Source organism: Notechis scutatus, chromosome 4 (genome assembly GCF_049901735.1).
Source record: "Notechis scutatus isolate UNSWTSFEM ecotype Mainland chromosome 4, rNotScu1.2, whole genome shotgun sequence".
Classification (NCBI taxonomy): domain Eukaryota; kingdom Metazoa; phylum Chordata; class Lepidosauria; order Squamata; family Elapidae; genus Notechis; species Notechis scutatus.
Genome location: NC_142012.1, coordinates 76,283,132 through 76,297,073, shown reverse-complemented (window position 1 = coordinate 76,297,073; position 13,942 = coordinate 76,283,132). Strand labels below are relative to the sequence as shown.

General features: G+C 38.7%; 1 protein-coding gene and 1 long non-coding RNA gene across 3 annotated transcripts in view; one reads left to right on the top strand and one right to left on the bottom strand.

Moving 5' to 3' along the window:
* Nucleotides 1-13,942, bottom strand: part of LOC148130791 (uncharacterized) — a 715,147-nt gene that overhangs the window by 326,389 nt on the left and 374,816 nt on the right. The gene's annotated exons all lie outside the window — the stretch shown is intronic.
* WAPL (WAPL cohesin release factor) overlaps nucleotides 1-13,942 on the top strand; it is a 42,964-nt gene that overhangs the window by 14,330 nt on the left and 14,692 nt on the right. Inside the window, exons 4-11 of one of the 2 annotated variants that reach the window (XM_087963840.1) lie at nucleotides 3,350-3,418; nucleotides 3,598-3,716; nucleotides 4,718-4,813; nucleotides 8,584-8,733; nucleotides 8,895-9,031; nucleotides 11,799-11,910; nucleotides 13,242-13,466; nucleotides 13,684-13,795. In XM_087963840.1, coding sequence (XP_087819966.1) covers nucleotides 3,350-3,418; nucleotides 3,598-3,716; nucleotides 4,718-4,813; nucleotides 8,584-8,733; nucleotides 8,895-9,031; nucleotides 11,799-11,910; nucleotides 13,242-13,466; nucleotides 13,684-13,795 — 1,020 coding nt within the window. The remainder of the gene's footprint in view (nucleotides 1-3,349; nucleotides 3,419-3,597; nucleotides 3,717-4,717; nucleotides 4,814-8,583; nucleotides 8,734-8,894; nucleotides 9,032-11,798; nucleotides 11,911-13,241; nucleotides 13,467-13,683; nucleotides 13,796-13,942) is intronic. The other variant, XM_026674216.2, reaches the window with a different exon arrangement.

Genomic DNA, 13,942 nt, shown 5'->3' with positions numbered 1-13,942 from the left:
ACCAGATTTATGCACTCACAAACAAAAAAAATCTCCACACCACAAGCCAGGCAAACACCTGGGCACAAACAGATCCCCCCTGATACCTCCAGCTCAAACACACCCCAACCAGGCACCCAGATGAAACCTAGCTTCCTAATAAATGATAGCCGTCTATTTACTCGGAGCCAAGCTGCACTAAAAGCCTCCAATACAGGAACACAATGTTGCCAGCCAATCAAGACAAAAAAAGCCACAAAACAGACAGAAGATATTAGAAACACCAATCAAGCAGAACACAGCAAACTCCAGGACGAATAAACACAGACCAAGACTCCCAACCAATCAGGATGAAGAAAAAACCATTCTGGCACAGCAGTAGGCTAGCCCCAAATTTAAAACTGAAACAACTGTAAAAGTCTGACTCACAGACGAACACAATACAGAAGCCTGATGATGGCAAATGAGATTCTGCCGAAACGTTGCTACAACTTTAAAAGCACAACTATAATGATGTGGAAAAATGCCCGAACAAAGCTGAATACCATACATGTAAGTACCCGCGAAAACTTAAGAAAACATATACATACATACATACATACATATATGTATGTATGTATGTATGTATGTATGTATATGTATGTGTATACGTATATATACATACATATACACATACATATTCCCAGCTATATTCTACAAAAACACTTGACACCTACAGATGCTACAAGTGGAAGTCTTTCTCTATTTATTCCCACTTTAAAGAGGAGTTCCCCCTTTTATTAAACATATTAATTGTGTGATACAGGCTCTACCCCAGAGCCTAATCCCCCTCCATGCCTCTATGTTGACACTGCTGTCATTCTGGAATAGTGATTGTTGGATGTTTCAGTCTTCAAGCAACATTCTGTTGTCTTAATCAGTTGCAATTTACTTCCACTAAGTGAAGGTAATCTTATTCCCCAAACAGCCGCGTTTTGGGAAATCAGCAGTCTCTTGCTTGAGGTTTCCAAATATTTAGAAATCTGCTTTCAGTCTTGATCAACAAGATCAAAAAACAGCCGTCTGTGTTCATAAACCCTCCTGTGCTAGTTGGAGTGTAATAAATAATTTGGAGCTAAGACTTTTTTTCTCTCTCTGCAGTACTCAAAACTATGATTCCATTTTTTTGTTTTTTGTTTTTTGGCTCTATGCTGGAACCAAGTGAGGCTTTCTGAGTAGGCCATGAGAAAATTAGTCTTTTGAAATACGAGTTGAAACAAATTCAGTCTATCCTCATGAACAAATTGACTTCACCTTGGAAAACAGCCTTATTCTTTTGCAGTCTTTCAGCTCAAGCCTTGTTAAAATTTGGGGAAAAGAAAAGGTGGACAACATTCTGCCCATTGCTATTGTTAGAAGGTGGTGGCTTTGAATTATATGCTTGGACAATTTGAATACGTGGCTTGGTTACATATTTCACCCTCCAGAGACCGATGATCCTTGATATATGTAACAATCTCCTTCTTGTTAATCTGTTCCTTTATCACTTTAATTTATAGTGTTTAATTTATATTACATGCATTCTCTTTTGCTGTTTGTTTGTTTCCATCTCCTCTCCAATATGTTTGTTCTCCACTTTGCTTCTTTATGCATATTACATCTTTTTTTAAAAAATGTCCAGCTTCCATTTGAACGTACCCAGTGAAGAAGAATCTAGTACAATATCTCTCTGGCTCTTGGTGCCACTGTCAAGTTATTGTTATAGTTGGATTTTTACCCCCCCAATTGCCTTCTTGGTTTGCCTTCTCTATTATTAAACACAGGAACTGCTTTCAAAACAAATACTACTTTGCTGTTCAACTTAATTGCGCTTTCGGATTGCAAACAGTTTATAAAATATGTCTTTGTAAGTGGTGGGCTTTTTCCCCAGTTAAAGGGAAGGGTCTGTCTGTTAGTAATGGATGCATGCATTAGGTATAAATATATAATTCTAAAGTTTCAAACTGTCTAATAAGCAAAACATTCTGATTTTCATCCTCTTCTGACTACTTTTAATTTGTTGGTTATCAAATGTCAGAGACTACACAGATAAAAGTAGGTGTATTTGCACATGTGTATCATGATTTCTACTCTTACCCCTCCTACTCTTAAAACCTCCAGATGGAAGGGTTGCCTAAAAATGATATTTGTCCTTCCATATCAAAACAGTATTTCTGGATTTGTGGCAAGAGGGTTGGGAGGGTACTGTGTGGGATGATCCTTTCTCGGTAAGGCTATTTTCAAGTTAAAACATTTTAGCAAACACATAGTTCCTGTTTCTAATTTCCTGCATGCAAAGTGGGGTTTTGGAAAAGGATGGAAGTTATTAAGAGGCAGATTACTGGGAAGAAGCGCATGCCTTTTAAAAAGTTGTACAATCAAAAATACGAATGCATTAAATATTAAAATAGAGTCAGTTTCTATAGGGAGGGTAAAAATACTTATCAATACATCTTTGTGACTACTGCTTCAAATTCTCATCTATATTTGAAAGGGTGGGGATTGCAGTTAAATCCCTTCCTATGTAGTAATTATTAAATCAATGTTATTTTACGAAATGGGAGTACATAATTTCAGTTCATCAGGATGTTTTCACTGAGCTTTTGAGACTGTTTTCTTGTTAAAGTTTTATATTGTTATTTTGTGATTGCCTTTTGCTTCCATAAAAATCCAGTTTTATTGATTAATAAGTTATAGGTGTTGGATATTCTGAACTTTTTACCAGTTGAGGAAAAAACATTTCTCTAAATACAGAAGCTTTTGCAGGGGTAGATAGATATTGAAACAATTCTGCTGCTTGTATATAGTCATTCATATGGTGACAGTTCTACTATTTTGCCTTGATGTGTTCAGCTTTTATATCCATGAAGCCATTTTGAAGCTGATGTTAGCGTCACTCACCATTTGGCTAATGCTAAATTAAGATGCTTTCTGCTATTAGAAACTGAAAATTGCTGTATAGAGCAGCTGTTGGTGACATGGACATTGGCGATTAGCTAGCATTTTACTAAGCATGCATTTAAGTTTTTTTCTTTCTCAGTAGGCTGATTTGTGAAGTTCCTGTCAGCCTCACCAAATGCACCGCTATTTCCAAAGAAAGGTTCTAGCTTTCTTAAAAAAAAAAAAAAAAAGATAGAGTAGTTTATTTCCTCCTTGGTTGTAATTTCATGTATCCCTGCTGTCACCCTCTCTCTCTCTCTCTCTCTCTCTCTCTCTCTCTCTCTCTCTCTCTCTCTCTCTCTCCTCATTTTCACAGTCTTTCCTCCCCTTTTTATTTTTATCATTGTGGGGAATGTTACATACTCAACCATAGTTGTAATCCGGAGTCCTCTGTTCCTCTTTTAAAATATAGAAGAACCTGAAGCTACTGTGGTTTTAAGTCAAAAGAAGGTGGCTGTACGTTTTCCTGGAGATAAAATAGGTAAATTTTGCTGCCACTTTTTTTTTTAAAAAAAATGTATTTAGCACCCTCCTCTCAAAAGTGCTGCTGTTTTTTTCAAGCAGATGCTCTTGCTCTTAATCATTTCATCTTTGAAACAGACTCCCTTTAAAAAAAATGAGATCTGTTATTCATTAACCATATAACCTTTATTCTTGTAGAGCTGATGGATTTTGCAGAAGATTCATCCAGTGTTCTGGAAAGCAATAAGAAATCTACCAATTCACAAGGCGATAAGTCTAAAGAAAACACACGAAAAATATTTAGTGGACCAAAGAGGGTAAGTAGGAATGTTAAAATCGGCTTCATAAATTGATTGCCTTTTCAAAGGTAGTTTTAAGACATAGTTGAGTCTCTGTAACCATTATATACATATATGTCCATTAAAAATACAATAATAACCATGAAAAAAACTACGCGCAGTTCATACTATGTGGCAAATGTTCTTACTTAATGATAATTGGGACCAGAATTCTATCACTAAGCAGTGCAGTCATAAAGCATGGTGTGTTGGGTGACCGTGCTACTTAACAACGATGGTCCTGGCAGTTTCCACTTTCAGTTGTTAAGCGAGAACTTCACATGACTTATGATTTTTGACTTCCTGCCAGCTTGCCCACCGACTTTGCCTGAAGCTGACAAAGGTCACAAATCATGACCGTGGGATGGTGTGATAGTTGGTAGCCTGGGCCAGTTTGCCAAGCGTCTGGACTGCGATCACATGACACGATAGATGTCTGGACATTTTGTTTAACCTGTGCAATACTGTATAGTTTCTTAACAACTGGAGAGCTATAAAGCATATTTATACAAGGACTTGAATGCTAAATGATTTTGTAGTTCCCATATATTGTGTTACGGCTTGTTACATTAATTTAAAGGTATAAGATATGTGGGACTTTTTTAGAATTGTTTTCAAGATTTGCTCTCTTATGGAATAATTTTGAAAAGTTCTTTCCTACCCCTCTCATACCTTTTTCATTAAAATTTACAAAACTAATGACATGTTCTTGAAATTTGAAGCAATGAAATGGGATTTCAGTTTTGATGTTTACAACTTATCTTTACAATTTAAAATTAAAATATAGAAAATATTTTAAGGCAATATTTCTTAGTATAGAAATAGTATAAGTATATTAATATAATATTCTAATAATATATTAGAATATTTTGAGACAAGAAACTGTTATAAAATCTATTAATCGGTACCTTTAACATGCAATATTTCTGAAGAACAAACTGGGTACCTTTCAGCCATTAATGTTCTGCTTTAATTTTCAGTCACCAACAAAAGCTGTGTACAATGCTAGACATTGGAATCAGCCAGAATCTGAGGTTGTTCCAGCATCACAAGTGCTGAAAAATCCCAATGTTCCAGTGAGTATGGTATTTTTATACTGCCTTTCTTGAAAAATTCAAAGGTTAAAGCCACGTGCATTCACCAATAGAAAGAAATATTCTGAACAACAGTTGCCGATTTTAGCGGTTAAGTTCTGGAAAAGAATTTCTGACACCACAACATTGGAGACTCACTTAAAAATGGTCAGACTTGTGCCATACATATTTTGGGAGGAAAGAGAAGGATAATGGCCTTGGGTTTAATTAAAAAGCATAATATCTTAGGTAAAGTTTTTTTCTTGAATAATTTTTTTTTAAGGTTGCACAAAATGTTTTCAGTTGAACTTTGCTTGTTAGCTTCTCCTGTTTGTATCTTGTGTCAAACTTAAGGCCCATGGGCTGGATTTGGCCGGTCTATCCGCATCGTTTCGGCCCAGTCTACTCAATGCAGAGAGGAAAGATCAGGCCAGCGAAACTTCGGCCTGGTGTACTTGGTGCGAAGAGGAAAGATCAGGCCAATGTAGCTTCAGCCCTACCCAATTAGGCCATCATGGCTTTGGCCCGGTCGACTCAATGCAATGCATTTCCACGCCCACCTAGTCAGCCACACCCACACAGTCAGCCACTCCCCCCAGGTCAACCACAGCCTTGATGCGGCCCTCAATGAAATTGGGTTTGACACCCCTGGTATAGTTGGACCTAAACATTCCTTTATATGTTTTTGTATCTATATTGGATACGTGATTTGATCTAAATGTTTCTCAAGCTTGCAACTTGAAGATGGTGGATTTCAACTCCCAGAACTCCCCAGCCAGCATGAACTGTTCTTCACATGAACTATATATATATATTTAAATTAATTTCAAATATTCTTGCTTCATTAAAGGGAAGGGAATTAAGCATCATGCAACTTTCAGTTTATCCGATTGCCATGTCAAATTTTATAAATATCTCAGTCATTCTGAGGAAGAGCATTTTGGGATCTGATAGGAAGGAAGACAAAGCCGAAAATATGCTTTGATTCAAGTCTGGAATCCAACAAACCCACTCAAAATGTTTTTGGTTGGCTGGATTGCATAGGAACAAAACTCTCAATAGAACAGCAGGAAAAGGTTAGCGAAAACCAAAGGAATAAGTGGGTGGTAATCTATGTTGAATACTACCCTCTATCTAAATTGCAGAAAATTTGGGCAAGGACATGATTTTTTTTAAAAAAAGTGAAGTCAAAGGAATTCCTGTAGGAAACACAGGAATAGATCTTTTCTCTTTGGTAAATTAATATTGTTACTCAAAGTCCCTTTCCCACAGAAAACGTAAAAGCCCTTTCAGATTGTTTTTTTTTTTTTACATAACATTTTTTTGGTCTCTTAGAATAAAGAAAGTAGCTAAACTCTTTCCTTCCAGTTACAACATATATTTCAAGTATATCTCCTTTTTGACATTTTTTTAATATATTTTTCCCCCGGACCAATTTGTGCCAGTCACAGCTTTGAAAATCATAACTATGTGAAGCAAATCAGTATACACCCCTTTTGTAATACTTATCAACAACAACAAAAAATGCTGCTCAGTGCCCATCCATCCAAGTAATTGATTTAAACAAACTATTCCTGACTCCTCTCACAGTTTCCAATATAATGTTCTGCTGCCAGTTTTTAAAGAATTCCTCCATAGTGTAAAATATTTATGACCTATGATAACAAAATCCAATCTGCACCCCAACAGAGCTTAAATGTGTTTGTCCCAGAAATGAATCACCTTTTTATTATATATTGACCAAAACATTTTCTAACACCCTATTAGAGATAAATAAAAACCTTCCAATGAAGCTGAGAATAGATGATAGTCTGTTAAATTTTCATTCTACATAAATATGGCCAAAGGCAAGCCCAGTAATATTTTTGAAAATCTGGTAAATAAAACCAACATCCTCAAAATATAAATCTGAACCAATGAAATCCTTAGAGGTCTCTTCCCATATAAAATTCTTCAATAAATTGTCAAACTGAAGAAAATACATGTTCAGGATTAATCTTGGAATTCCTCTTAAAGCAGGATTTAAACCTTGGCAATTTTAAGATGCGTGGATATCAACTCTGAGAATTCCTCAGCTTAGCATAAAATTGCTAAGATTGTATTAAAGCATACATTAAATTGTGGAATGATACTGGAATAAAACATTAATTTTACCCCCTCGATTTAAGAGAAACTGAAGGCCAAAAATAAGAAAGTGCAAAAACAGTTTACTGTATTTTTTTGGACTATAAGATGCTCTGGATTAAGATGCACCTAGCTTTTGGGGAGGAAAACAAGAAAAAAAAACCTGCCTCTGCCTCCCAGCAATTTGCCTCCTTGCAGCAAACAGCCTGGTCACTTTCAGCACAGCCTGATTTAGTACAAGCAGCTGATTGGCGGTTGGATCTGCCTCCCGGAATACTGACGATCAGCTGTTCCAGCCTGCGAGGATTGCCGCTGGATAGCGACAGCACCATAGCCGCTGCCGCCTATTGCTGCCTCCGCGCATCCCATTTTCGAGCCTTTCCAGGCGGCGGTGATAGGTGGTGGCAATCCCCACAGCCTGGAACAGCTGATCGTCGGTATTCCAGAAGGCCGATCCACCCATCAGTCAGCTGCTCGTGCAAAATCAGGCTGTGCTGAAGCTGACCAGGCTGTTTGCTGTTTGCTGCAAGGAGGCAAACTGCTGGGAGGCAGAGGCCGTAGGGTGGGGGCTGGTGGGTGGGTGCGGCTTCGGCAACATTCGCTCTGTAAGACGCACATACATTTCCACCCAATTTTGGGGGGTGGGGGGATTGAAGTGGATCTTATAGTCCAAAAGATACGGTAATTTGTTTTTGACAGATTGGCAGGTTTCTTAGTTTGGAATCTTTGGGCTGGGACTTTCTTCTGAGTTGAGATATATATAGAATGTTGAATTTGAGACAGAAATTGTTTCCTTACTTCAGATGGGAAGAAATGTAGATTTCTTTCAGTTGCTTGCTAGAATCTTTCAGAACAAACAGTTTAAAAACACAACATTATCTTATTTTATGTTGCGTTGGCATCTTTGAAGGGTTAGTCTTACGTCTTCTAAAGTCTTGTTGTCATGCCCCTGTCGGAGTCTGAATCTGAGGAGGAAGACGAACAGCTGACAGGGAGTGGGAGTGTGGCTCCGTTGGCTGTGAGGCGGCTGGGGAAGGGCAAAGTCCGGCTGGGCAGAACAGGGAAGAGGTAGAGCAAGGGAGAGGGAGTGCAGAGGAAGACCCGGGTCCACCCCCTCTTCATCCTAGGGCATGCAGGGAGGAATGGAGAAGAGAGCAAGGTAGGTTGCATGACTTACGGGGGAGGAAAGGGCTCTGATTCCCTTCATTAGCTGCAGCTGGGAAGACAGTTTATAAGAAAGTCAGGCTGGCTGCGGCAGGCTGCTGGGAGCAAACATGACTTTATCTTGTGTTGTCGTTGCTTATCTATGTTCTTGGTGCCTTTCCAACTGTGAGTTTTGCCATGCCTTCAAGTCTGGAGTTCTTGCTCCTGCTCTGCCAAACTAATTACCTCAGTTTGGCTTGATTGGACTTAAAGTTACAGTTTGTGTTGTCCATGTTTTGGACTTAATTCTCTGCAAAAGCTGTTCCCGAGAGAGTTTTTTCTCCAGCCACAATGACCTGGACATTGGGGGCAAAGTTGGAGCTAATAAAGGGATTCCTATTGATTATCTGACTGTGTTGCCTTGTGCCACGCCCCCAGGTCATCACACTTGTGGAAAGGAGAAACTTCCCATCTTGTACTTGAACTTCCTTGTTTTTCATTAACAGGCAAGATCTTCAAAAGATGCAGTTCCTAAAGACGATGGGGTATTCAAAGCTCCAGCACCACCTCCCAAAGTGATAAAAACGGTGACTCTACCAACTCAGCCCTATCAGGAGATAGTAACTGCCTTGAAATGTAGGAAAGAAGACAAAGAAGTAAGTGGAACAACTCACATACTATTTTTCCATAACACTTTTTTTTTAAAGGTAAACATCTGAGGTATATCCAGTCGAGAAGCTGAGAAACCTCTTTTAAAAACGAGCAAACTGAACTAGCCATTTATTTTCCAATGACATATTTCTTGCTTGTTTTCCAGTTATACACTGTTGTACAGCACGTGAAACACTTCAATGATGTGGTAGAATTCGGAGAAAACCAAGAGTTCACAGATGATATTGAGTATTTATTAAGTGGACTGAAGAGCAATCAGCCCCTAAACACCCGTTGCCTTAGGTAAGATATTTGTTCTTTGGATAGTTTCTTTCTTAACCTTCATAGATGATTGCATGGTGGTACGATGGCACCAGGAGGTGAGAACAGGAAGGAAGCCGTTTGTTAATGGAAACTGGCAACTTGGAGACTTTGAGAAGTTTTATATTGGTGCCAAGGTGCAAAAGTCTTACTGATGCTACATCAAATGTGTTTTAGTTAAGAAGCGTACTTTACTCTATCTACCCTTAGACCAGGGTCCCCAAACTTGGCAACTTTAAAGACTTGTGGACTTAGCCATAGCTGGCTGGAGAATTCTGGCAGTTGGCAAGTCTTAAAGTTGCCAAGTTTGCGGACTCCTGCCTTAGACAGAGTCAAGCCACCACTTTGCATGGAGACCAGGAAAGGCAAGAGATCTGCCACCTTTCTGACCTACTTCATAGAGCAACTCCTCCCTTGTACTTCTACTGTCTGGTGTGTCCCTGCTGTTTTGAATGTGTCACTCGGGGGGGACCCTCCAGAGTTGTGAGTCATGATCTTATAAATGTCAAGAAGGGCCCCAATGTGTCTTCTTTTCGTCCCAAGCCGTAGAGCCTAATTGGGCCAAAAGTCAGTAACAATGTTATATAGATTGTCACTCATCTCCATGGTAAGCCTCCAGAAGAAACACCGCTTCTAACAGCAGTGGACGCTGGTACTGCGAGAAAGACTGTTCTCTTTATTCAGTTTCCTCTCTTCTTTCCAGCTCTCTAAGAGCCATCTAATTCCAGGGTAACCTTTCCCTCATGATAAGGTGGAGTTTTATGAGTGGCTTGGCACAAAGTGATGCCTTTGAAAAAAATCTCCCATGCTTCAGTTCATTCAGAGAGTAAGCTTTGATACCGTGTTAGGATGCGGCTCAGTGGGCAAATCTAGCTAAGCCATCATGTAGTTGATTGCCGTTGGCTTAGTTGGATGGGTGAAGCTAGGCTTGTTAAATCAACCATGGTTAACCCAAGCATGATAGGTGAGTTCGGCTTGTGTGTGCGTATTGCGTAAGGAACTTGCTTCACTGAAGCTGACATTCTCCCTTGCACTAAAGAAGCAGCGGTGACCATTTCCAGAGGGGTCTTCCTTGTATTCTTTTTAACTAGTCGTGATGGGTGTGCAATTAGCCTATGTGTGATTGTCAGGATTTCCCTGCTGCTTTACAGCCCCTGATTTGATTGGCTCATTGAGCACACAGCCCCCTTTGGAAATTTTTGTGATCTTGCTGATAGTCTATTTGGGAGCCTCCCGGCTCCACTCGACATCGGGGGGATGAAAGAGGAAGGGAAATTGATGGACTGTAAGAATTGATCATGGGAGAATTAGCCAGGGAGAATAGCTTTGTTAAGCAAGCTGGCTACAGCTTGCATGGTGTTTTCCAGCCTGGCCGCATCCAGGTGAACTGGAACTGTAATGCCCAGAATTTGGTATTGCCAGAGACTATGATAGTTGTAAATGGCAAATTGGAGCAAAGTTGTTTGTCTCATGCCTAGTTCACGTCTAGCTTACTAAAAGAGGACAGTTGGATGTCTGTAGCTAATCCTGTCCATAGGAATGTGGATGGAGTTGGGTGGCAAGATTTGCAGTTCTCGTCACACTGCTTCCTATAAGAGGCATTTGACTAAGGATTCTGCTAATTTCAAGGGTAGAAGAGTTGAAATTACTGGGAGAAGAAGTCTTTGCTGGATCTTCCTTGCAGAAAAAGCTAGTTTTTTCTTTTCTTTTACACCATTCTAGTGCAGTTGATTACCTTTTACACTTTATGGGAAAATTGTAGAAGAAAAACGATGTGTTTCCTTTTCTTGCCATGTGTATTTTAGTGATAAAACATTTTAAAGAGCATTAGAATGTCAAATCCAAGGTACTTTAAAACCAACTGAGAAAACCTAAAGACTAAGCAATATGCACATTAGCCTTTCATAATACTCAGTGATTTTGAACACTATCTTAACAATATTTGGGGCATTTATTTACTTATTCCAAAGATGAAATCCAGCTAGCAGTATTAATGTGTGTGCTTGAAGAATGCTTTTCTTCCTGATGTTTAGCAGAAAAAAAAGGAAGCAGTTCTTGAAAATGAAATGACTTCATTTTTCTTGCTTGAAAGCGAGAGCTGTAGTTCTGTTTCTGATAGGTTTTCTGTCGAAAAAAACACATTTGTATGAAATATGAGACTGAAAAGAAACATCTCATGTTTCGTAAAGGATTAGTGTATTTGTTCAGTCATTTTACCTTCCTTAAATGACTGCATCAATTCTGAGTAATTTTAACAATTTGTAATGCAGCTAATTTTACTGATTTTTTTTTAAAGCACAGAATGCATACAATTTGACTCTGTATTGAACCTGTCAGTATGTAACTAGGCAGAAGTAATCTGTTTTAGCTATAAACAGAGATAAACATCACTGTGTCATGATGGTGTCCTACGTTTCCCCTCTAAAGTCATTGAGAGCATGTTAACCATGATTAAAGAGAAACAACAACAAAAAAGTAATTTACAGATAGTGGCCTCATTTGATTCAGCTAGTATATTTATTAGGACCAAAATGTTACAATTGGACTGTGCAACCAGTTTTACAGAATCCTTCATAAGGGTTCATATACATGGTTTCATAGCATCCTGTCTCGCAGACTCTTAATAAAGATATGTATATTTTCAGGTTTTTTCTGATGGGTTAGCAGTATATTACTGCTTTCTCTTGCATAAAGCACCTATCTGCTTTTCTGTTTGCTCAGTTCTCATCCATTCATTCATTCATTTTAGTGTTATCAGTCTGGCGACCAAGTGCGCCATGCCCAGTTTCCGAATGCATTTGAGAGCACATGGAATGGTTGCAATGGTCTTCAAAACACTGGATGACTCACAGCACCACCAGGTACGTCTCCCTCCCATCATTCGCTGTGGTTCAAAACTGGGTTTTCAGTTGGCTATTGTTCTGAGGAAACTGTTTTTTGCGTACACTGAAAGATTAGGAACCGTAAACTAAAAATACAGTTTTATTTTTAAGTTCTGTCCATTTCTACTGCTGATGTCATCCACTCTTAAAATAATTGTAAAGATGCCATTTGCAGGCTTCCCTGTGTTTAACATACAATGTAATAATAATAATGTGTTAAATTTATATGCTGCCCAACTCTGAACAATTGAAGAATTGTTAAAAACATTTCACAAGAAAAAAGCAACACACACAAATGTACAAACAAACAAAAAATAACACAATGAAAGAAATAAAAGTGGCAGAGAAAACAAACCCAGGTAGGAACGAAAACAACAACAACAAAGGATCATCTATTACTCTTGCTAATGTGTCCTTCGGAATACCAATTTTAAAAAAAAGTAAAGTAGGAAATCAAAATATTTCTTCCACAAGGAAGTGCTAGGCTTTGTCCTTGCCAGACAAGGACAGCATAGTTGCATTCCATAGTAACCGTTTTGAAACTGTTTATATCAAGGGTGGCTCCTCATTTAGAAGAATCAGCCTACTAGCAATATGGAAAGGATTGGTGCCACTCCGAATTCTGAGCGCCTGGTTCTCTGGTCCAGAACCGTAGCTTTTGAGTACGAAACAGCTGTTTGGCATGGGAAGCAGGGTGTTTTTTGATCATATTGGAAGTTTTTCAAAGGTCCAGACGATCGAAATGTCCAGGTTGTCAGAACAAGGTGTTTTCAATTCAGGACCATGCAAAGTAGAAAGATTGGGCACGGCGCTGTTGAGCAGCTTGATTTAAATTTTTGAAGGGGAGGAAAAGATGCCGCTTTGAGTATGCACTGCATGCTTCAGATGGGATGTTGCAGCATTAAATTGAGCATAAAAATATCTGTGGTATAGATTTTGGGGGGGATAATTATCCCACAATTTTTGCACAGAAGTTACATGCAATAATAGACACATGCGCATATAACATGCAGATATGTACATGAAATTGCCCTTGCTACTATTGCTGAACATAAGGAGAAAATACTTATTTCACGTGAATGGAGGTGGATTCTATGCGAAATGTATTTTAAGTAAAAGAGAACAATAGTAAAATTCACTAATCAGGAAAACGTAGCTAGCTTTCATTTTGAGTTGTGAATTCATGACCCTGAATTATTGCTAACCCTCTCTGGCTCTTCTAAAATGTCTTGAAACCAGAAGGCTGGTGTCACTTTGTCCTACTCAAAAGGTTTACTCCTTTTTTTCCTGTTCTTTTTCTTTTGCTGAAGAACCTATCGCTTTGTACAGCAGCTTTAATGTATATCTTGAGCAGAGATCGCTTAAACATGGATCTAGACAGAGCCAGCTTAGATTTAATGATCCGACTTCTGGAGCTCGAGCAGGATTCCTCCTCCAGGTTGCTTAATGAAAAAGACATGAACAAAATCAAGGAAAAAATCCGAAGACTCTGTGAAACTGTTCATAATAAACACCTGGATCTCGAAAACATAACGGTGAGCACTGATTTTACCCTTTAAAAAAAAAAATCCTATGAAAATGCAGAGAAACGGCAGTTATAGTTACATAAGGTGTATTTTTAGTCAACATTGATTGCATATGGAGGGAAAATCTGCCTTGAACCGCATATAAGTTTTGTCAGTGGTTCAGTTTTGTGAGAGGATTTTGCCTTTTGGCTGTATTTATAGCCAGTTTTTCACGTGTGTTTTCTAGACCGGTCATTTGGCAATGGAGACCCTTCTCTCTCTCACTTCAAAGCGGGCAGGCGACTGGTTTAAAGAAGAGCTGCGACTTCTAGGTGGTCTCGACCATATTGTAGATAAAGGTATTACTTTTGTCGTAAAAGGTACTTACATTTTATAACTGGAACGTATCACAGTCTGTTGATAATAGCTTTATGCCGTTTGGGGAGAGTAAAAAAAAAAAAAATCTTACAAAATGTCTTAACCGGCTTAATAATCATCCCCGTCTT